General features: G+C 44.9%; 1 protein-coding gene across 1 annotated transcript; it reads right to left on the minus strand.

Annotated features, from left to right (window-relative positions):
* Window positions 1–441: 441 nt before the first annotated feature.
* Window positions 442–22,685, minus strand: GCH1 (GTP cyclohydrolase 1). Its single transcript, XM_005243006.4, has 6 exons — window positions 22,307–22,685; window positions 9,905–10,014; window positions 7,619–7,674; window positions 4,493–4,524; window positions 3,400–3,484; window positions 442–2,837 (listed from the first exon to the last, which is right to left on the minus strand). Exons 1-6 carry the CDS (start codon window positions 22,596–22,598, stop codon window positions 2,711–2,713), a joined length of 702 nt encoding a protein of 233 aa, XP_005243063.2. The 5' UTR covers window positions 22,599–22,685; the 3' UTR covers window positions 442–2,710.
* Between the last annotated feature and the right edge of the window lie 549 nt (window positions 22,686–23,234).

A 23,234-nucleotide genomic window follows, 5' to 3' on the forward strand; every position in this document is an offset into this window, starting at 1 on the left:
CTCTTGTTGCACCTGCATCACACCTGCTGTTAGGATATATCTGTTCAGGTAATTTGAACATTTGGCCACAAACCAGGTATTTCCTCAGTGAAGTGTGATGAGGCATCCAGAAGTGCCCAAGAGGGCTACAAGCCCACGCGAGGCTCGATAAATTCAGCAGCCACTCCACAGCAGTCACTGCCTCCCACCTTCCCTGCCCCAACAGATTTGCCAATGATTCCTCTGGCAACAAGGTAAGTAGTGACAGAAGAAGGTGACACCGTACCTCATGGGTTTTTTGCTGCCCAGTCAAACAACTCATCTGGGGACAACAGCAATCCAACATCTCATCATAGGCTTGGAGCACCTGCTAGCATAGAAACAACCCCCACCCAAGGAGACAGAGCTTGTGCCACCTCCTTGTGCGATGCCATCACCTCCAAGTCACCAAGGATGCTACCATTCCAAAGGATAATACTGTGCTTTAATATTTTAGAGACAATGGACTTTTGTGGTACAACAGCAGGCTGTACGTACTATACATATATACACACTGGGTGTAGTTAAAGCTCATGTATTTGAACAATAATACTAATGTTCAAAAAAATGCACCAAGTCTTACAACGACAAAAAAAAAGGTGAACAAAATCCAAGGCCACAAGTATAGAGAGGTATGTTTTAAGGACTACAGGTCGCATGGAAATAAAAAAAACAGTGGTGGTGCAATGTGAACTTTATCCTGAACAGAGATAAGTGGTTAAAACACAACCTTTTCATTACCTCAGGAGCAAGACAGTCTTTTACAGAGACTTTTTACTTTCCAAACTAAATAGGCAAAGAGAAACAAATGTACTAGTGCAGTCACCAAATTCTCCTTCCAGTTGTTGAGCTAAAAAGAGAAAGAGTTTTACTCTTTTTTTTTTTTCAGGCAAGAAAGATTTAAGGCTTTTCAGCTGGATATTTGAAACATATACTGAACTGAAAAGGTCTGCTCTCAATCATTTAAGGAAAACAAATGCCATAGAGTTAGTGTATTTTATAAATGTGTACCACACAGCTCGTTTACACTAGCAGACAAACACTGCTATAGCACCTAAACTCTACAGAATCCAGAACGGAGGATAAAAGATTTTTCCAATAATGCTGTTAAGGTCAAGGTAAAATGAGTATTATTAAACACATGAGGTGGTTGTTCTTGGAAGTCCTTTAGGCCCAATGGAAATTTGCCAGAACTTAAATTTTCATTTCATTTCCAACATGGGTTGAGGCAAGAGACAGGAATGTTGGTAAGATCAAGCTTGCCAGACCAGGAACTGCCTTTTAGGTTAGCATACAGAACATCTTGGATTCATATTCGCCAAAGCAGATACGACTGTGGGAACATGCATTGTGGGCATCTGACACCCTGGCTGACATTTTATTTTTTAAGTTTTGCCTCCTGTGCTTAGTTTGAGAAGGGTGGTTTTCATTTGTATCTCATGTTTTCCCAATTAAGAGTTACAAAACACCCATTAAAATTGTAACAAAGTATAAGAAGTTCAGTCAAGTCCAGCCGACTGAAACTTTTTGTACCAATACTGCCACATACAGAGGTTGCCACATAAACAGAAAAATGTGGTTTAATTAATTTTGATGGCCCTGGAAATGCTTTTCTCAATTGCTCTTATGAAATAAGTTGTTGTCATTTCAGGTTACTTTGCCCTGAAACGACCTGCCATCAGGCAGGAGGGGTACAATGTGCTGTGTTCAGGATTTCAGTGCTCACCCCTTTGGTCCAAAATTTATGAGACAAGTCTTTAAATGCTTGAAGAGAAGTCTTCCATTTTCAGATTATGACTAGTTTTAGCTTCTCTGTCTAACCCATGGAAATCCAAGGGAAGCTCAAAATAATAAATACCATTAAAAACCTCTTTGGATATTTTAGCACTTTGCAGACAGAATCTGGGGTTTTTCTCCTCCCCCCGTTAAAGTTTGCTTAAAAATAGCAAGAAATTGACAGTGAAAGTGGTCAGACATTCTGAGGCACAGCAAAAAAGGTGCATAAACCCCTTTACATTGAGATAAAACAGTGTCCCAAATAATTTAGAAGCTAATTCCTTGCATGTTAGGAGGCTAGGAAAAATGTGTTTTAAATTTCTCAAACAAAAAAAACCCACCCACAATCAAAAAAAGGAGCATTAATACTAGCAAGAATATAAAACACCACCAGAGGTAACATCTCAAAGAGGTATAACATATATATCTAGATACCGAAACAGCCACTGTAGGACTTGTAATAAAATACAGTCAGAGAGAATTCAGGACCATCCTTTTCAGCAGCAGTACAGTATCTGCAGCATAAGTGGTCCTACAAAGGATCCACAGACTTGCAGGTGTTTCTTGTGCTGCTCCATATTTATTCTAATAAACATAATTATTTCATAAATATCCATTTCACTCCCAAGCCCCACTTCTCTCTTAACACCAGCATATTCTGCATTGTGGGTGGAAAAACATTTCCAAAACCCTACTTGTAGCTTGTAATCCTGTGACATCAGCATCATTGGAAATCCAGGAGGAGCCTACCTCATCATTACATTTTTCATTTGCCATCAGAAGTCTCTTACTTCACAAAGACTATGACAACAATTCACAACAATTTAGTTTAAAAGTGAGATGTAGGAACAAGTAAGAACAGACAGCGACACTGGACAGAACAATCTCCAGAGTGCATTTAGAGAATAACACAGTTTCAGCTCCTGATGAGTGTCAAGAATTCTTCACGGGTCTTTGGATCTTCCCGGAATACCCCCAACATTGTGCTGGTTACTGTTTTACTGTTCATTTTCTGTACCCCACGCATTACCATACACATATGCCTAGAAGAAATGGGAGGGGAATCAGTAAGTCAGGCATACTCAAAAGAAAAAAGTAATCCCACAAGGAGAGACCTTTCTTACACGGTCATGTTAAATTCTGGGGAAATAACAAAACCTCCATATCCAGAATGCACAACTATCAGCAGTACCTCAGCTGTCCTCTACAGAAAATAAAGTCAAATTCCCAGCCCCTGAGCACTGTCTTCTCTCCTGTGATCCTAGGAAAATCCCACCTTTCCAATGTGCACTCTGATCACAGGGACATGCCTGTTGCTAGTCCCAAGCTTTGCTCTACTTGAGCAAGTAGAAGGTGCCCTGAGGCACAGACCCAGCGCAACTGGGACAGCTGACCGCACAGCCAGTTGCCACATCTCTGCAGCAGTTCAGGTATGTCCTCAACTTCCACATGGCTCCAACCCCCACGCCATTTCGCTTCACAGTCTGCCTCAAACAAGCATGACAGCCACCACAGCCAAAGAGGCAACACACAACAGCTCTGTAGCACACAGCTGGAGTTACACCCAGCCTATACACTACCTCAGAACAGCTCAGAGTAACTTACGTAGCTTCAATAACCACTCCAACTCCAGCAGGCTGTAAGGCTTCTGTGATAGCTATTGCAATTTGTTTGGTAAGGCGCTCCTGGACTGAAAGAACAACAGAGTTCAGTCAGGATTAAATCTGACTAGCATCAATGCACCACCACTATCTGGATAGCGATATATTACATCCTCACTTCCAAGTGTGCCTGTTCCCCACCACCATCACCACCACCCACACAAGTACTGCTCTTCCTAAGTAAATTTTATTAGTACCAAATCACATCTTATGTTTTGTACCCTGGAACAGACCTTTTATTTACTTGTTTATATTGGGAGTCACTTTGCATTACCCCTTTGCAGGAATTGCATTACCATGATTTGTTGTAACAGCTCTTACATTTCCTATTATGCAGTTACATTTTCTTCCTTCTCTATTTTCTTTCAGTTTTTATGTATTTGTTCACTGGCTTTACTGCTGCATTATTCATTCCCTACACACAGTTTCTCTTTTTAAGGAAAGGAAATGGAGATTAAAAAAAAAAAAAAAGAGCAAATTTAGAGACTCTATTGTCCTGCAAAGCTTTACTTCCTGCAGCTCTAGCACCCTGTCTTCACCAATCTGACACCTAAAGGTCGCCAAGATTTTTGTCGCCAAGAACAGGCCAAATTTAACTGCAGGACAATGAGAGCAGACTGAGCCAAACCCAAGGCTTCAGGTCGTGCAACTTCCTCCACTTCTCAGGGGCTGCAGGCAGGCAGCGCTCGCTTTGTTTCTTCAGATAAGAAATCTTGAAGGTATCTCTCAAATTATCTGCAGGAGACTTCATCTCCAGCAGCATCCAACTGGTTTAGTTATTCCTGGCAGCTGTATCTTGTAGCACATTTATCCTCCGAATCCGTTACTGCCTACATCTATTTTCATAGGCTGATGTTACCCTTCACTTGTAAGGCAGAGGCTAAGTAAGATGACAGACGAGAAACATCTCTTCAAGAAGAGTGGTTTTCTTCACACTAAACTTTGCATAGCTACAGTCCACCCACAATTAATTATCAGTACCCTGAGCTGGCTAGCAAAGAAGTGCATGCAACAAACCCAGAAATTCATCTGTTCACCTTGTAATCTTCTACTGTATATTTCCACGATCCTAAAGGAGAAAGAAAAAAAGGCAATGCTTAGTTATTCCCATCTGACCATTGTCTGATCTTCACCATTGACTCGACACTATCAAATATGCTGGTGTTAAGGGTGTCATTTGATCACCCTGTACTGATCTGCAGCCTTCCTGGAAATCCATGCAACATCACGCTGCTCCTCTGCCCCTGGCTGGCAGTGCTCAAAGAATTCCCCTACCACATCACTGCGTTTAGGGACCGGTTTCCCCTACCTGCAAGCCCAGAGACTATTTCAGGGGCAAACCCAGCAATTCTCCCTAAAGCTGCTTCTGTGGGCTGTTACTTCTGAATTACTTGTACCACCACCCACCTGCATCCCATGGTTGCAAGGGAATCCATGCCCAAAGACTCCCTGAAAACTAATCCTCAAACAGAGGTCAGACTACCTCCTTTTGCTTCAACCTAAACGAAATGCTGTTTAAGGACAGTTCAGATACTGAGATTCCCAGAAGGTTACTGAAATTGAGCAAGAGATGTTTTGAATTCTTGCATTTTAACCACAAATCCAACTAAGAACAATGAGACTGAATTGTCTTTATTTAAAACAGACACCCTCCACCCATATATCACACCATCCTTCACATTTCAATGCGGGGATCACCTTAATGCTCTCCTCAAATATTACTTCAAATTTAAGCCACTTGTGGGGCAACGCAAGTGATACTACCATCATTTATCACCATAATACTATAATCCACACGTTTAAGAAAAGTCTTACAACTGCTCTGACTCAATCGGTTATTCATGCCAACCTCAAATGCTTAATTACACGTCAAGTGGTCACGTAAAGAAGCTGCTATAGAAAGCTTCAATATCCGTCTGGTCAGACTAGACAAAAAACAGACACCGGCTGGCAGCCTGAGGCATTAGTTACAAGGAACATTTCTAACAACGAGACTTGTCTGCTGTTTCGGGAAGAGAATTATATGCAGAAAGTGCCCTTCAGAAATGAAATGGTTGTGTTACAGCTATTCTAAACAAAGCAACATAATTTTTAGATTAAATATATAGATTGGAAACAAGCTGATGCTGAGGTACTGCTACACCGGTGTTGCACATAAGTAGTCCTATAAGGATGTTTACATAAACACAGTTATTTGCCTTATCATTTTCGAGCCTGAGCTTGAAGTCCAAAGAAAGATCTTTGTTTACAGAATACAGGTCATCCACAACTACAGAAACTCACCACATTAGACTAATCCTATTATGAAAGATTAGGCCTACAGTACCAACAGCCTCATAAATCTTTGTTTGAACACTGGTTGCATTATATAGGGCACAAAAGGGAAGCACTATTTGGCCCACCAATCTCTTCATAGTAAGCACTCAAAAGCGAGTGAGAATCCAGAACATTTTGTTACACACGAATCTAAGCTTTTCATTATTGCAATATATGGGAGTTTTACCCTGACTTGAAAAAAGAGGCAAGATACAGCCTTTCAAGCACAATACAGGAAACCTTGCATATATTCATGCATATTCCTACATGGAGAATAAAGAGTAGGGAAACTGTACACTTTTAGCACCATGTTGCCACTTGCATTAAAAAAAAAAAAAATCACTGGATAGTTTTGAGCTCCTTTTTACATCTGCAATTCAGAGGTAACTAGAAACCAGAGCAAACACAAATCAACTGATGAGTATTTCCAATGTGATGCTCAATTCTGCACTCAAGCCCTGCAGAAATGAAAGCAAGTGCTAAAGACAGTCTCTTCAGGAAGGATGTTCGCCTTCAGAAATCAAACTTACGAAAAACAAAACAAACCACACCACTTAAAAAGATCCAGCCACACCAGCCAACACAAGACAAGCCCCTGAACTGCCACACAGACATCCCCAAGCATAAGCAGCTACAGAAGGCAGTGTCTTTCACCCAGCAACTGCAGTGCTGACAGCTCAGAACCTCATCCTACAATTTCAAGCAGTTAGGTGCAGCCACAGAAAACACATAGGAAAAAAGTTAAACGTTGAACTGCCTGTTTCAGCCTTCTAATCAGAGCAAAGTCCGCTCCTATAAGCGCTGCTAAAAGACATGAAGATGGCCTCCCTGTAATATGAGGTTAACGTTAATAAAGATGTGACCTCCAAGGGCCCTTCCACTTCCAAATGAAATTCACTGTTGTGCAAGCAGAGCACAGAACAGAGCTGACTTTAAAAGCATTGTAGTGCTGTATCCTACACATTTCTTACCTGCTAAGAAAACCCAGCAGGCATGCAGATTTACAAGGCTAATTCTCATTCGTATTATTGGAACTACAGCAAGATTAACAGACATATCAGGGAAAGCGTAAGAAAAACCTATGTGGTCTTTCTGTACTGCAGCCAATTTTTCAGACTCATTTCTCAAGAGAGACCCTCCCCAATAAGCCATAAGCTGCTTATTGAAGGGATCTACCATCCCCTTCCTCACCAGAACTAGAAAGCGTCACTTCCTAACAAGATTCAGTGCAACAACTGATCCAAGAGCACTTGGTGAGGAAAAAGCTGTTTTACATAACAAATGGATTTCTCAAGTGTATCATAATTGCTTTGTTTCTTAGGCTGAGCCTTATCTATAAAATCTGCCCCACAGCTCTCAGCAGGTCTCAAGCGAAAGAAAGAAATGCCAAATTCATCTGAAGAGTCAGCTCACAGATGAAAGCTTTAGATTCGGTTTCTCTCCATAGACTGTGTTCATCTACAGTTTGGAAGTTGCAGATTTTTGTTCTTGTCGGTCAAAATACACACAAGTAAGAAACAGCTAGAGATCCCCGTGGGTTTTTGTGGCCAGCCTGCCATAGAGCATGCCTCTTGCTTCAGTGCTCCCTGGAGACACTAATGCTTTGAATGAACATACAGAAGCGTTACAGCTCTACTACAGTGAACTGGTGTCAGTTCATACAGAGCTCTAAGACTTATCTGTCCTCTCCACAGAAAGCATAATGCCAAGGATTGGTCTAAATCCAAATCTAGGACACAAAGTGGACTGAGCTTTAGAAGGGGACCAGATTAGAAAGATTAGCACAGTTAGCACAGCTTGGAATCCTTTTTACAAATTAGTATCACTTTCATTACGTTAACACTTACCTAGCAAGCTTGCTGAGGCCAAGTACTTGTTTGTTAGGAAGATAGCCAATATGTACCTAGACAGAGGAGAACAAACCATTAACAGAATCAAACCCACACTTCCAAATGCATATGAAACTCATGCATAGAGAATGAGATGTGCGTTTGCCCCAGAACTAAGTCTGGAACAGTCCAGAAGTCTTAGCATGTGGGAGGAACATGCCACCATGCAAGCCTGAAAAATTGTGGAGCTAAGAGACTGTAAACGCCTGGTGAGGTCAGTGTCCTGGTGAAGAACAGGTAAGTTTTCTGAGGGGGAGAAAAATCACAACTCTTCAAGTCAAGGCTTATGTTCCAAGTCTCAGGAATGCTACAGAGTACTACTACATTTGGGTACAAAAAGCAGTCTATTACTCAGCACAGCACTATTTGTCTAAAATAAACATGCTTTTCCTTCACGACCTAAAATGGATTTAGGGAGTAGGAGGGAGAAGGGACAGTACTTCCAGGGAAAGTTCTGATGGCAAGAAGTACTTAGCCACTAAAATCAGGCTGCACTTATTGATTTTTTTTTTCTGCTTTGGTAATACCATAGATCACTGTATGATTAAGTCAACTGCCATCCTGCTCGAATATGGATTTGTTAGTGAACACATATTTGCACTAAGTTGGAGTAATTCTTTAGTAGAAAAGTGCTCAGATACGAAGGTGGGGGAAAGGCATTCAGCTTCTTGTTTCAGAAAGCAACACAGGCTACCGAACTCAAGTGGGTTTACAGTTATAATATGTTATAAACCAGCATCTGTGTCACTGTACCGGAGACTTGAAAAATTAGCCAAGATACAGTAGGGGAGTGTCAGTGTAGGATTCTGTCTTAGCACTTTGCCTAGAGGCCCCCTCTCAGAATCCTGTATTGCTGTACCTGCAGTTAGAGGTACCACAGTGCACCTAATTATTGGCTAACTTGCTCATTCCTATCACTTCTGTTGGGTAATCAACCCCACTGATACTTTTCAGACACAAAACATTTCAAAGTGAGAGATATAACTTAGAAATAAGCGTTGAATCCTGTTCCCCACAGAGTACTTTTGCAAATTTCTTTATTTCACTTAAGATAGTACTGCAAATACAAGACCTACTGGTCAGTATTTGCAGCCTGTTTGATATACCCAACAGAAGAATGGTTAGTCTGAGAATATTTAGAGGCATACCAAGTCATTTACCAGACCATTATACGAGCAGGACCAATTCGGTGTTTGCGAGGAGATTTCTCCAAACCACACAGGCTAAACAGCTAGATGTAAAAAGAATGCATACATTGCCACAGGAGTAATGAAGAGAATATAAACAGTACATGTAACCAAGAATAACAGGCAAAATAGAAAGCTTGCACAGAAAAGTTACCTTGTCTTCCAATATAAAATACTAACAGTAAGAAAAGAAAGCAGATGAAATTGAGTTGACTCAACTAAATAAACAGCTAGTTTCTGTTTGGATATTTTATTTTGAGGAGACAGTTTACTTGGAACATACGTGGTACTGATCAAGTTTTACAGACAACAAAATCACTTGCTACTCTCTGGCCTGTGAATACTTTACAGTAGAACAGATGGGTCAGAATAAGCTCCATCCTTCTATGCTGGTAGGGGAGCAAAGAGGCTGAGATGTGCCGAAAGGACTACCCACTCTGAACTCTTCACCATATTTACAGTGGTTAACTTGAGAATTTTTATTTTCTTTTCAAAGTTGTTGAAATTGTGATGCCAACACCCTCCGAAACACCAGCCCCTTTCATGGGAGTCCCAACGTAAGCAGCCCCCTGCTAGTCAGTTCTGACCACCCTCTCCCTGACAGGGTTTGCTTATTTCAGACAGGGCCGTTAATCAAAAGTTTGTTCCACTCACGGGGGGTTCCCCGAGATGAATGTGCACTAGATAGCTCCGAGCCAGAAGCTAAATCCATGACAGAGCCGGCGTGCAGGGTGAGCTGGTTTAATATCAAGATGTCTGCCCTCAAGGCTTGCTGCTGCTTCACAAAGAAGAGCTTTGATATGAAATGTCAGAAACCATTAGATTACTTAGACTACGAAAGGTTTAGTGTTGTATTTTAGGAGCTTAAATCCAAACAAAACTCACATTAAGGAGGTCTTCCTTATTTGTATTCTGAAAATTAACTTCTAGAATCACAGCCGTAAGCAGCAAATACTTATAGCTTTAAAAGCTTTGTTGCTACCGCTACGAAGTCTTTTACATGTACTTTAGGTCTTTTATCGTGTATTCCCACATTTGTTTTGTGAAGAAGAGTTACCTTTCCAACAAATGGAACGAGGTGATGCTCACACAATGAGAACATGTCTATGTCCTTCACAATTACCATCTCATCATGGTCTTCATCAAAGATGGCGTCATTCAAAACATCTGAAATTAAACATTTGCATTAAAAAAAATAATAAATGCACAAGCATGGGAGGTTCTTCCAGCCAGTATTTGAGAAAGTTTATAGCAAGAGCATAGCCCTCTCAGAACTACAGAGTTTAGGGTTAAGATATGGGAGGCAAGTAAGGAATAACACGACAAGTATGCTTTGGTTTGCATACAATCATACAGTTGCCACAATACTATGTCAGACTACCTACGTGCTACACCAGGAGTCAGCCTAGAACATTTTATCTAAATAATAGTTCGAGCCCAGGTTAGAATGAGTCTAGTCTTTGCAGAATTAACATGACGTCTTAAGAACAGTTAAAAGTACAGCTGATAAAGCAAGTGCTGAGGAGGAGAGCACATCTCATAGTGGGCTTCCATTAGCATTTCCACATACCACAAGTGAAGCTGAGCCTGAGGTTTTAGAAAAGCTAAGCAGTCACAGTGGTTTCTTCAAACACTTCAACGCCAGCCTCACTATCCTCAAGAAGGCTTTGCACACAAATAAGATACTGTTATTTCACCCTGAAGCACACCAGCCAGCAGCTGTTCAGGTGTGTACAAAAGTTGAAGAGACAGCTCTGTATCCACAGATCAAGGAGAGATTTGCTGTCCTGAACTGAAAGCAGGTATGTATATGCATACTCTGGTCTAACTCTGCACCTCAGAGTTAACAGAGGGTTGAGGTGAAGAAACCCTCAAAGATAGAAGGAAGAGACAGCTCAGTAAGAAAAGGAACATAGATTGTGACACTTTGCTATCCTCAGAGCTCAGCAGAACAGATCCTCAGTCCATTTTCCAGATTTAGTGGTCCCCCAATGAGTGCCCAAGCAATCCTGGCATAGTTTACAGCAGATCACTATAGTCTCCATCCAGATTGCAGGCAGCTGGACCATGCCCGGAGAGGTTAAATGTAGAACAATCTCAAATTAAGAGACCAAAGCTTCTGAAGGACAAGAGAGAAGAGCTGTATAACAGGGTAGGGGGAGAGAACTAGCTCTACACAGAAAGCCTGATAATCAAAACATGGAACTCCACAAAAAAGTTAACTTGAAGCCACAATGACTTCCAGTTACTTTCAGGAACCGGAGTCACATACACCATAGCTAGAAGGGGAACAAGGGTGTTGAGGCACTGCCCTGCTTCATCCACTGTGGAGCTTAGCACCTGCAGTGGTGATTACACAAATCTAATAGTTGTGTCTGCTCTTCTTGCCTTTATGCCTTCCCCTGACATGCACGTACACCTAATGGCCACCATCTGTTGTCGATAACGTATCATCATCATGGAGCATTTTAATTTCCTGCTTGCTATCAGCACTACACAGGTAACCCTGGAAACTGTGTGCAAGATGTTCTGCCTGCGACGCATGTTCTTTCCTGAGAATAGCTGGCAACCTGCAAGACAGCAAGGCTGAACCCCAGAGGCTTTTGATCAGGTCAGAGAGCAGGAGCAGGGGCCATGAAAGAGGCCAGGAAACAACTCTGTAAAGGCACGTGATTTTGTTCCTTGTATTTTAGAGTCTAGTTTACACCAAACACTGCTGGAGAGGATTTTGATTACATGGGAAGCATCACACAGTTGTATAACTACAGATCCAGTCAGGAATAGCCAGAGCAGGCTCAGAGGCGAGGGAAGGGGAGACAGAGCAGCCACCTGGGTCCATAGCTCCCTCTCGGTGCACTCTGCAGACTCTGTGCCATTTCTTCAGCGGAAAGGCAAACAGTGGTTTCACAAAACCTGCTACTATGCCCAGTGTTATTAAAGCAGAATCCAAACAGATCCACGAAGCATCTCCAGAGTGACTATTGCTGTTATTAGACCACCAGCTTGGCTCACGCCAGCCTTGCCAGGAGCGTATCAGAGCCCGATGTTAGATATAGATTTACGTCAGCACGCTCGCAAAGCAGACTGCTCAGAACATTCAAAAACAGCCATATTCTCATTAAGAGTCACGGCAACATGCGACACGGCGTAAGGCCAAAGCTACAACAAAAGATGTTTCAGCCACAAAGTCTCATATACATGTACATATATATGCACATACACACTTGTAAATCCATAAAATATATACTAACAGACCCTTAGAAACTTCATCTAAGGAACCTAATTATTTGGAATGCTAAAGAGCCACACTGTATTGTGCAGACGGACGTTAAGCCCTATTTTAAAGTTGGGAGAAAAAGAAGGTTAAGTGACCTGTGAAGGCACAGGCAACTTCAGGAATAATAAAATTATTTTTATATTTATTTAGAATATTTAATATTCAGGAATAATAAAATTATCCTTCTTGCATATCTCCTCTTAGCCTAGAGCCCAGCATCACAGGAGTCTGGGCAATGCCCCTCACAGCCAAGAGAGCTTTAGAGGTGTGTGAGCAAACAGACCCATGCATCAAGAATACAACCACAGCTGTGGGATTGCTTCCCACTTCTCATTTATACAGGTCCTGCCAATTTTGCACCTTAGATTTATTTACTATCAGCAGCAACTTGCAGCCAGATCACAGATGATACCTGCTCAGCCGCATAACCTCTGCAGCTGTGCCTGTAGCAAGGTGTGCTGATTTTAAGTCAGCACCAGTTACTCCTTGAGAAGGAAGGCCAGAGCCCATAAAGGAAGAAACCAGATTAGTGTTAGCCCCTCCAGTAACCCCTTCACAAGTGCCAAATGATACAGGGGGATAAAGGTAAAACAAAACATGAGATTGAAGGGTGCTACCCAAGTAAATGGCCACAGTGTTAAGAGAGCCCCAGTCACCCCATCATGCTCCAGTCCCACTTGCTCTGCTGAAAATAGGCATAGCTTGAAGCCTGTCTATCCCTACACCTCCCACTTTGAAATCCAAGTGTTATGCTGACAAAACAGTTAGGTAAAAGTAGCTGTAAGATGCTGTGCTATGTCCCACTGCAGCAATTGTTTTCGGTAATTACACAGGAGGGACTTGTTTGGCAAAGACTCAAACACTTTGTGCAGGGAGGCAGTACCATTTTATCTAACTTTGTCTGCCTTCCATTATTATTCTTTTTCAGTCATTCAGTTTGCAACGGCATCAAATAGGGCTCCAACAAGTCCAGCCTGCATCCTGGAGACACAGCGGAGCTGGGAGGACAGAAGGGGAAACAGGGCCTCCGACTAACCAGGCCAGAGGCAAAGCAGGCGAAAAACTCATGCCTCTTTTCCTGTTCTTTCATCCTACCCGCTAGGGCATGCTGCCTGCTTTGCTAGCTTAATTTCAGTTTCCTCATTTGGAGGCCCCAAAACTTTTTACTCTTGCCACCCAGGGCAAGGTCTAGAAGTCATGTTGTCCCTGCCCAGGCACGTCCCAGTTCACAGAGCAACATGGCTGTTACACTGGCTGTATCTCTCAGCTGTAAATTCCTCACCTGCCCTTCTAATACAACAGCATCTTTTCCATTCCCTCCTGTGACACCAAAATCTTCAAAGCAAAGGCATAGAAGTCAACAGGGCTTTCAGAGGGAAAGAGGGCTAGAAGTAGTAAATATTACTAGCTTGGTTTCCTGACAAAGGCAGGCCCCTTCAGCTCAGATGGGCTCCTCCTCAACAGGCTACTTTTTCTTAATACAAAAAAGAAATTCTTCCTCTCAAAGGAGGTAACACTTTTACTCCCTCCAAGTACCATCTACATGCTAGTAGAACAGGACTAGCATCTCCTCCGCTAGCAAGATGGGCATATTCATTACATCACCCCTTGGCCTGCCAGAGCCATACCTCCCCTCACTCTGCTTTTATTAGGCACAGCTGTGCCCAAGTGCTGCCACCCAGCCCTGTCTATATGCCAAAGGAGACTGCAAATAACACCATTTTCATTCTCCGCTACCCCAGAAAAGTCAACAGAATTTACTGCTTAAGTCCTTAAGCCTAGACACATCATGTTAATGAAAACCTAAGATTTGAATTAAAATATATGGCTGAGGAGGAAAGGAACAAGAACAAACATTTCATGTACAACTGGGGTGCTCTCCAGATTATTCCAGCGGATTTTTCCTTCAGCCCAGCGTTCAAGTCCTGCTGTAGAACCTTCAGTGGGCTCTAAAACTGAACAGTCACTTCCCACTGCAAGTTAACTCCTGAAAGAACAGAATTAAATTTTCCCCCCTTTATCTTCAGAAAGAGTTGATAAAAGCAAAAATCAGAATTAGATGTAGACAAAATGAGAAAGACCTTTCAGGATTTTGCGTCAGAGCTAAGCAAAAAGACCTGTTGCTATAGAAACTATTTGCATGGCTTTAATGTGACACAAGAAAGCAAAAGCACCTCTGGCAACCAAAGAAGCTAAAGCCCACCCAGCATATGGTGAAGGGAATGAAGGGTGGCAGCACTGTGCAGAGCAGCAATGCATCAGCTTCACAGCACTTCAGATGTCCCATTTTTAGTATGCCTGGGACAGAGGAGACTGAAGTGATATAGATTGTTCTCACTATGAGTTAAAGTACTTCCCCATGGTGCTAATTTACCTCACTGCTCCACTTCAGAGAGCAATCAGACTGAGGATTCCTCAGTGTCAACAGGGTGACAGCAGCCTCAGAGATTCCACAATACTGTTCCTTGAGCTCATCCATCCTGGTAGAGACAATGCATATCCTGCCACCCATTACAGAGCTCCAGACCATCTTCATGACAGCCCATCTCTCTCCATAGTGACCCATAAGTCCCAGCAGACAGCCGAGGCCATTGCAGCATGGGTTCAGGCCAAGGAAGGAGGCAGACATCCTATCAGGGTGGCAGGGCAAGTCACACCACACTGATACCCATTAGTTTGAACAAACTGAAGTACGGGTTAAGGTCAGGTACTTCCCAGGAACACAGAGTTACACCAAAACCAACGGCAGGGGACCTTGCATGAGCCAGGAACAGGTAATGGTTTGGCTGCTACTCCAGAACAGCACTGCCACAAGCCAGAGATGAAAGGCCAACCCTTCACTAAGGCAGAATCAACTGGGATATGCTGGCAGATACCTTTAACCGTCTTTCTAAAGAAGTTCCTCTGAAGACAGAGGTAACTGATAGCAGGAGACATGACCTAACAACTGAACGCGTGGCAGGGAAACCACGAGACTACAGGGTCAGAATTAAATCTGGAAGAAAATTTCTGTAAAAACCTTTCAGTTGCTACTGGGTAAGCAGTAAGAATCAAAACCAATTTTTTTTATTTATTTATCCATGTGATGACACCACATGTAACTGCAGTTAGAGAAAATATTCCGGACAAGAAACAAGAAAATGATTGCAGCCTTACAGTATTAAAAAGGTACCAGGAATTTTTTATATAGAGAAGAGAATCAGGCTATAAAAACACTCAATCATACAGAGTTTGTACTGCTGCAGAAAAGTTAATTGCTTCAGGTTGCTAAGTCCAGGTACACCATTTGCTTCAAGAACTCTTGAAGTGCTCTAGAAAGAGACACAGCCTAAGATACCAGATTATTATTTAAATGGGCAATAGAGTTCAAAAGCTGCAGGGAAAATTAAACATGCACTATGTGGCTTCCTTGCCACAACGTACCTTCCTAACAGGAAACAAGAGAAATACCAGGCACAGAAGAATTTACAAGTTTGGCTAATATTTCAGATTTCACCACTGCCACACCAAAGCACTGAAAACAGACATTCAACTTCAGATAGGAACAGTTGTTTCCAAAGCAAAGCTTAATTCCTCAGTTACCTGAGGAGAGGTGAACCAGAGGTGTAATTTAAGGCACTTTCCATAGAAGCAAAGATGGAAGGAAAGTATTATTGCTATTCAACTAACTCTGGCCGTCATTTGTACAGATCCATTTAGTTTCCTGTAAGACACTTTTCATGCTGCAGTGAGACTCGAGTCTATTCATAAAAGATCAGTTATTGAAGACTCTCAGATGAAGCTAAGATTAGGTTCTAGAAGTTGTCCTCTGCCAGGAGGTTTATTAATGTGAGGGAAAACACGGTTATGGAGATGCTCATTAAAATGCATCAGGATTGCAATAACCATTTCAATGCCTTATGTCATAGAAGGTGCTGAAAGTCCCCTCCTCCACCCTTCTTTCTGAAATTGAAACAAAGGAAAAAAAAATCAGAAGATGAAACAACACTTTGGAAAAGCAACATGAAAAGAGCAGAAGCCTTTGATATTCAAGATCCAAGAGGTTAAGATATTTAATAAATTCCCAGCAAAACCCCAAACTAACTCAGTGTTACTTGAACATTAGTGGGCAGGGGAGATCATCCTGGGAAGTCCTACAGTCCTGCTTCCCAGCAGAAATTTCACTGCACCAAGTACCTGTTTCAGCGTGGTAGGCTTCACTCGTGGGGATACAGGTTGAAAAAAGAAAACCCCAAGAACCTGACTCTGAACAACCCTGTATCTCCCACTCACGGGTTCACAAGAAACAAGCCACAGCCCTACCACAATAATGGTGATGCTTAAGTTAATAGGTTAGGCTGTTGCATCTACAAGAAGCAAGAGAACCAGCAGTACCCTGTTTCCAGGAAAGAATGGAGTAACTCACCAGCTCTTGGCAAAGTGCAGTGCTGCTGATCGAACAGCCTTGTTTAAGGCACTGCCTCTCTATTTTTACATAGCAATGCTTAACACCTCTCATCCACAGCAAAGTAAGTAGGACTGGAAAAAAAATATGAGGTTACACCACCACTGTCACCTGTCAAAATACCAAATCCACACAGACAAGAAGATGAAGAAAAAGAGTACTAAGGTTGCATTTTTTTTTTTCACCTTTCACCGTAGGAAGAGCAACATACACAGTTCAGCAGGTGTTAATCTATAGTACGAGACCTAACTAGTTATTGGCAAAATAAAAGCTGCATCGTAGAGTCACTTAGCTTCCAGGCAAATAAAGCATACATGCAGCCTTTCAAACAGCAAATTTATCTCCTGCTCTTATTTCTAATTTTCATTTCCGTATTAAACATGGTGAAAGGACATCTGAACCTGCCAACATGTTTGAAAGTTAACACACCTACCATGAATTCTCCCAGCCTTTGTTCATCTAACAGCTACCACCATTACCAGCAAGTACACCGTTTAGTGAACGTACTGTTCCACTTAAGAGTGCTTATGTATGATAAAAACAAGTTAACTTCCTACTGCAAATGCAGGCAGCTTGTTCAGCCCTGTGCCCAGTGTTTCCTACAGGATTACACAACCTGAACCAACTCCTTTATGATTTACCTTTTGAAGCTAGCGTCCTTGGCATCCACTGTAACTGACACAGTTTCTGTAACTTACCCATTAGCTCTGCTTAGCAGGTGATTCTGAAGTCTTCAGCTTCAGTTACAAGTTAAAAAATCGCAGATGGTACTATTTCCATTTTTTCACTTGTTTACTTGTGCTTTGTAGTATTTATGTATAGATTCACAGACAGCACCTCTGAGTATGACATCAAGCCTTTTAAGGACAGACAGATCTCTCAAGATTTAGTCTTTTGTGGCAAGCAATTGCCTGAACCAACTATAAGCATGCTAAAGGCAACTGGCTATCAACAGTCCTGCTGCGAACCTGTATTAACCAAGGGGACAGGGTACCATTTCGTAATATAATTTACTCCCAGAAGTATGAAGCTGATAGATCTGACCCTGGAAAAGAAAACACGTTCTTGGATGCTCATGCAGAAGCACTGCACAAAACTGAACAGTAAAACCCTGCTCTGCCATCCTTACAACAGAAATCTCTTAATGTATTGTAACAGCTGTTAGCCTGCACAGCTGCCCAAGTGTGAACTGCTAGCATTTTTTAATCTGGTCCCCAGGTGGATTTTATTTGAAGTCACTGGAGGCATTCTTGCTACTCCAATGTAAGTTTGATGACTAGTACTATAGAAGTAAGACTAATACATTTTGTTAAAGACAGTGGTTGGGACTTTCAGTAAAGCCAGGATTAATGAGAGGAGGCATAATCTAGAAAGAACAGAAGGAGCCAGATTTAGACATTTAGCAGGTAAACTCTACTAATGGCTCTGAAATACAATACTGACCAGCTGCAGAACACAGATAGCAAAGATGAATAACAGGTAAAGCAGGAACACTTACTTCCCACAATCAAAAACAAGCTCAGAAATACATACACAGTGGAAGCTGGAAAGCAGAATAACCTGCTACTCGCATAAATCTGAATGGAGAGAAGGGACAGAATTTAGATGTCACCTTCCCTACAACACTACAAAGTCAAGCCATGGAAAGTACAAAAATACAACCACAATCAGGTGTCATGGAAGCAAAGTGACAACACCCAGGAAAGAAGATCAAATGTCCAGCATATTTAACCATGTCCCAAATGTGTTATGTTCTCAGAGATGTGGTAACTAAAAAGATCACAGAATGGTTCAGGTTGGAAGGGACCTTTACAGGCCATCGAGTCCCAACACCCCTGCAGTGAGCAGGGACATCTGCAACTTGATCAGGTTGCTCAGAGCCCCATCCAACCTGACCTTGAATGTTTCCAGGGATGGGTCATCTACCATCTCTCCAGGCAACCTGTGCCAGTGTCTCACCACGCTCAGTGTAAAAAATTTCTTCCCAATATCTAATCTATACCTGCCCTCCTTCAGTTTAAAGCCTTTCCTCCTTGTCCTGTCACTACAGACCCTACTAAAAAGTCTGTCTCCACCTTTCTTGTAAGCCCCTTTAAGTATTGAAAGGCTACGATAACATTTGCCCAGAGCCTTCTCTTCTCCAGGCCAGACAACTGCAATTCCCTCAGCCCATCTCCACAGCAGAGGGGCTCCAGCCCTCTGAGCATCTCCGTGGCCTCCTCTGGACTCGCTCCAGCAGGTCCTTGTGTTTCCTCTGCTGAGGACCCCAGACCTGGATGCAGTGCTGCAGGTGGGGTCTCGGAGTGGAATCCCTTCCCTTGACCTGCTCGTCACACCACTTTTGATGCAGCCCAGATGTAGTTGGCTTTCTGGGCTGGCAAGCACACATTGCTGAGTCACGTCCAGCTTTTCATCCACCAACACCCCCAGGTCCTTCTCAGCAAGGCTGCTCAATCCTTTCATCCCCCAGACTGTACTGATACCAGGGGTTGCTTTGACCCAGTGTGCAGAAGCTTGCACTTGGCCTCGTTGAACTTCATGAGCTTCACATGGGCCCACTTCTTGAGCCTGTCCAGGACCCTCTGGATGGCATCCCATCCTTCAGGCATGTCAACTGCACCACTCATCTCTGTGTCATCCACAAGCTTGCTGAGGGTGTTTGTTCTTTAAGTGTGAATTATCAATCAAGGCTCCAAAAGAAAAACAATACCCATCAGCTGACCCTGCGGAACCACCCATCAGCTCAGCAGCTTCCAAAAGCTTTACAGGTTCCTTAAGCCAAACTCCCCCACACTCACACCACTTGGTCTTCTCCAATGCCGCCACAGAGAACAGATTGCTGCAGGGCAGGTAAGACCATCATCCCTCACTGTACCCAAAAGCTTCCAGCAACCTGACTGCACTCAAAAGTATTTAGTGACAGGTAAATGCAAGGCATCACTCAAACCACTAACCTCTGAGGGCAGTGGGCAGCATTCCAGGTAGTCAGGTAGCTTAGTTGTGCTACCAACCACGGAACCCCCACATTTTCACAGTAAGTGAGGCTCAAGTCAAGCACATTAAACACTGAAGACCTCCTGCCACTAGTGTATTTGCAACTTTACACCCTCCAACCTTCGCTATATTTCATAATTCAGGATTTATATATTATATCATTTTTGTGTTTGTGTATGGCATTTTAATATTCCATCAAAAATGAACTGCTTTTCTCCTGCCTACCCAAGGCAGATACTCAAGCACACAAACCCAGAAGGCTGATTTTAAAGCCTGCAACTGTACTAACACTCACTACCTTGGCTCATCTTTGCCACTCTTTTCTGGTTGTACAGCCTGGCAACACTTCCACATACTAGCACAGGTTGTGAGCTTAACTAGGGCCAGCTGAGAACAAGTGCTTATTGCCACACACACTGCTTCCAGCTTTGTGTTTGTACAGTCACCACCACAGCGCTTTTACTTAAGAAACCTTTTATGAAAAAATGGGACTTACAGCTATTGTAACTATCTGTTGTCCTCTGCCTGTTGAGGGGTAAACTTGAACACCCCAACATACACCATGTAAATCACTGCTTCGACCTCTGCCTATCCAGATAGTTCCACATAAGGAGCTGGATAAGCTGCAAAATAAAACTGCAAAAACAAGAGGTGAAGGCTGCTTTTTGTTGAGGGGGGGGGGGGGGGGGGTTAGTTTTTTTGTAAAATTATTTCTTTTACAAGATAATTTATTCCTGTCTAGTTCACAGCCTGGCTAGGCAGGCAGTTGTACTAGTATAACCAAGTTAACAGCACAAGGGGAACTACAGCAGAGACAAGTAGCAGAAGCCACAGTCCCACCGCTAGCCTTGTTCCCAAAGCCTTTAGGTTTCAAGATGGATTGAAAACTCTCCCCAGAAGTTATTTCCATACCAACTTTCCCAGCCAATTCCTCATCCACTAGTTGTTTTCCTAGCTGCTGCAGACCTGCCCTTCAGCTACAGCTCTGTCTTCTGTTTGGCTAGTAAGAGTGGGAAGCCTGGAAGCTGGGCATTGTACAGGCAGCAGTGAGCAGGTAGAAAGTAAAAGGATTCCCCACCTGGCACAGGAAAGAATGTTAGTATCACAGCTTCGTTCTATTTCCCAGAAAGAAAACAAAAAAAGCAGCCCAATAGTACAGCAGCTAGCAGTGATGCTTTCTACTCTTGAATTGGTATGGATATTCAGGAAGGGACAATCCAGAACTACTCTGCTTAATCCCAGAGAATCCACATTGAAGCAGAAAAAACTATTAAAAAAACCTTAAGGGAACATGCGGCTCCACACCAAAACTGGCAGCAAGATGAGAGAGGACTAAGAGGGGCAGCAGCCTCATCCAGGTTCAGCACAGAAATCTGTGTTCAGGAACTATCACTAAAAGAAAATCCTTCTGCTAGAGACTGGCAGGATGACTGAGAGACATCCTGTGTTTTACAGCAGTAGAGACACATGCAATCCCCAAGTAAGTTATTCCCAGTAGACAAAGGCTAATTCTGTGAGACCCTGATGAAACCAACTCAAACACAGCATGCAGCGGGACTAAAAGAAGAGAGGTACAAGAACGGCCATTGCAGCCCAGAGCCCATTTCCAGATCTGAACCCGAAAACCTAGTTTGATCTGAAAGGCAAAAGAAATGCCACTCCTCTAGGGAGAAGCTAGGACACAATGCTGGCACACAAGTATGAGCTGGTCACGAATAAGTTAATGCTGGAAGTTACACTCAATCTGATTTCAGAAGAGCCAACAGCTGGGAAGTGAAACAGAAACTAAACACAAAGCCAACCCTGAAGCTGAAGCACAGTGCATTCCGAAGAGGCTCTGATGCGTATGCAGGAGCTCCCTGATGCCAGCCATCGGCACAGTTCAGCCTCTTCATTCAACCGCAACACACCAGCGCGGTTCTGGGGCAGGCTCAACACACCAGCGCTGTACTCCGGAGAGCGGAACATGATCAGCTCCTTCTGAGTCACATTTGAAGATCTTGGCCGACAGCATTTGCATCCCTCATGCACTGACAGGAACTTGCCTTTTACTGGGGAATTCCCCAGCTTACCAAGCCCTCTTTTACTGTTTGTACTGGGTACAGCCTTTAGTGGAAAGGCTAAGAGGAAAAATGGATGGAAAACCTAAATTTTCAAGTAGGATTCACCCTGCACTGGAAGGGAAAACTCCGGAGTTGCTGGCGGTGAGAACAAATCCCACCCAGTCCCTCCCCTCCTGCCCGCAGCCAGCAAGGGGAGAAGACCCGAGGCGCCCCCCCGCACCCACTCTGGCTCCTGGGGCCCTGAGGCGCGGCAGGGGTCTCCCTAACCTCCTCATCTCGCTTCCCCAAGTTTCATTCCTACCTTTGAAGAAGCGCACCCCAACAAAAGCACCGGCGGGGCAGGCCCTTGGCCGGGCACACGCAACCGGCCCGGCGCCGCTCACGGCCCGCGGGGGCTGAGGGAGCCGCGCACCGCCCCGGGGGGAAGCGACGCCGCCGCCCCAGCCGGGAGCGCTGAAGTTTATGACAGAATGCGAACGCTACCGGCGCGGACTTGAAACAAAAAGAAATGGGGGGAAGGAGGGTGCGAAGAGACCCCAGGTGCCGCCAGGCCACCCCGCTGAGGACTCACTGGCAGGGGGCACCGGAGGGGCGGCGCGGCGGCAGGGCAGGGGCGGTGGCCGTTTAAGCTAGCAGCGAAGCCCCCCCGGCCCGGAGCCCCCCCCGGGCAGCGCTCCCTACCCGAGATGGTCTCCTGGTAGCCCTTGGTGAAGAACTGCATGGCGGTGGCGGCCCTCCAGGGCGTCTTCAGCAGCCCCTGCCGCTCGGGGTCCTCGCCCAGCGAGCGCAGGATGGTGGTGTAGGCGGCCGCCAGGCTGGGCAGGCTTAGCTCGTTGTCCTCCTCGCTGCGGGGCCGCTCGCCCCGCCAGCCGTTCCCGCTGCCACCGGGGGGGACGCGCGGCGTCTCGGCGCCCGCGGAGGGCGGCGGCCTCTCGGGCCGCGCGTACCCGTTACAGCTCCGCGCCGCCTCCATCGGGCGCCGGCAGGGCCCGGCCGGGCCGCCGCCGTGCGGGCAGCACGCTGTGCCGGAGCCCGTCGCCCTCCGCCCCGCCCCCTCACCCCTCAGCCCGCCGCCTCTGCGCTCCCGCCCGCTGCCCCGGCCGCCCGCTTTATACCGCCCGCGCCGCTCCCATTGGCCGCCGCCGCCGCGACGTCACCCACCGTGTCACGAGCCGGCCGGTCTCAGCCGGAGCGCGGGTGCGGAGCGGGGGGTGCGGGGTGCGGAGTGGGGGGTGAAAGGTGCGGAGTGCGGATGCGGAGTGAGGGGTGCGGGATGAAAGGTGCGGAGTAGGGGAGCGGGGTGCGGATGCGGGTGAGCGGTGCAGAGTGCCGGATGAGGGGTGCGGAGTGCGGGTGCGGCGTGCAGAGTGCCGGCCCCGGGCCGCCGCGGGGCTCCCCCTGCCCGCCCTCCGGTGCGGGGCGCGGCAGTGGAGAGCCCCGGGGCAGCGGCGGGGCAGCTGCGGCAGGGGATGGGCGTGGGGAGGGTCCCGCCGGCGTGCGCGGCAGTGCCCTGGGCAGCAGTCCCGACACCGTTCTCCATGTTCTCCTCCTCCTCCTCTCAGGCTTGGGGAGCCGGCCGTTTTGTCCCGGGGTGCTGCTGGCGCATCCC

Source organism: Falco peregrinus, chromosome 1 (assembly GCF_023634155.1).
Source record: "Falco peregrinus isolate bFalPer1 chromosome 1, bFalPer1.pri, whole genome shotgun sequence".
Classification (NCBI taxonomy): Eukaryota; Metazoa; Chordata; class Aves; order Falconiformes; family Falconidae; genus Falco; species Falco peregrinus.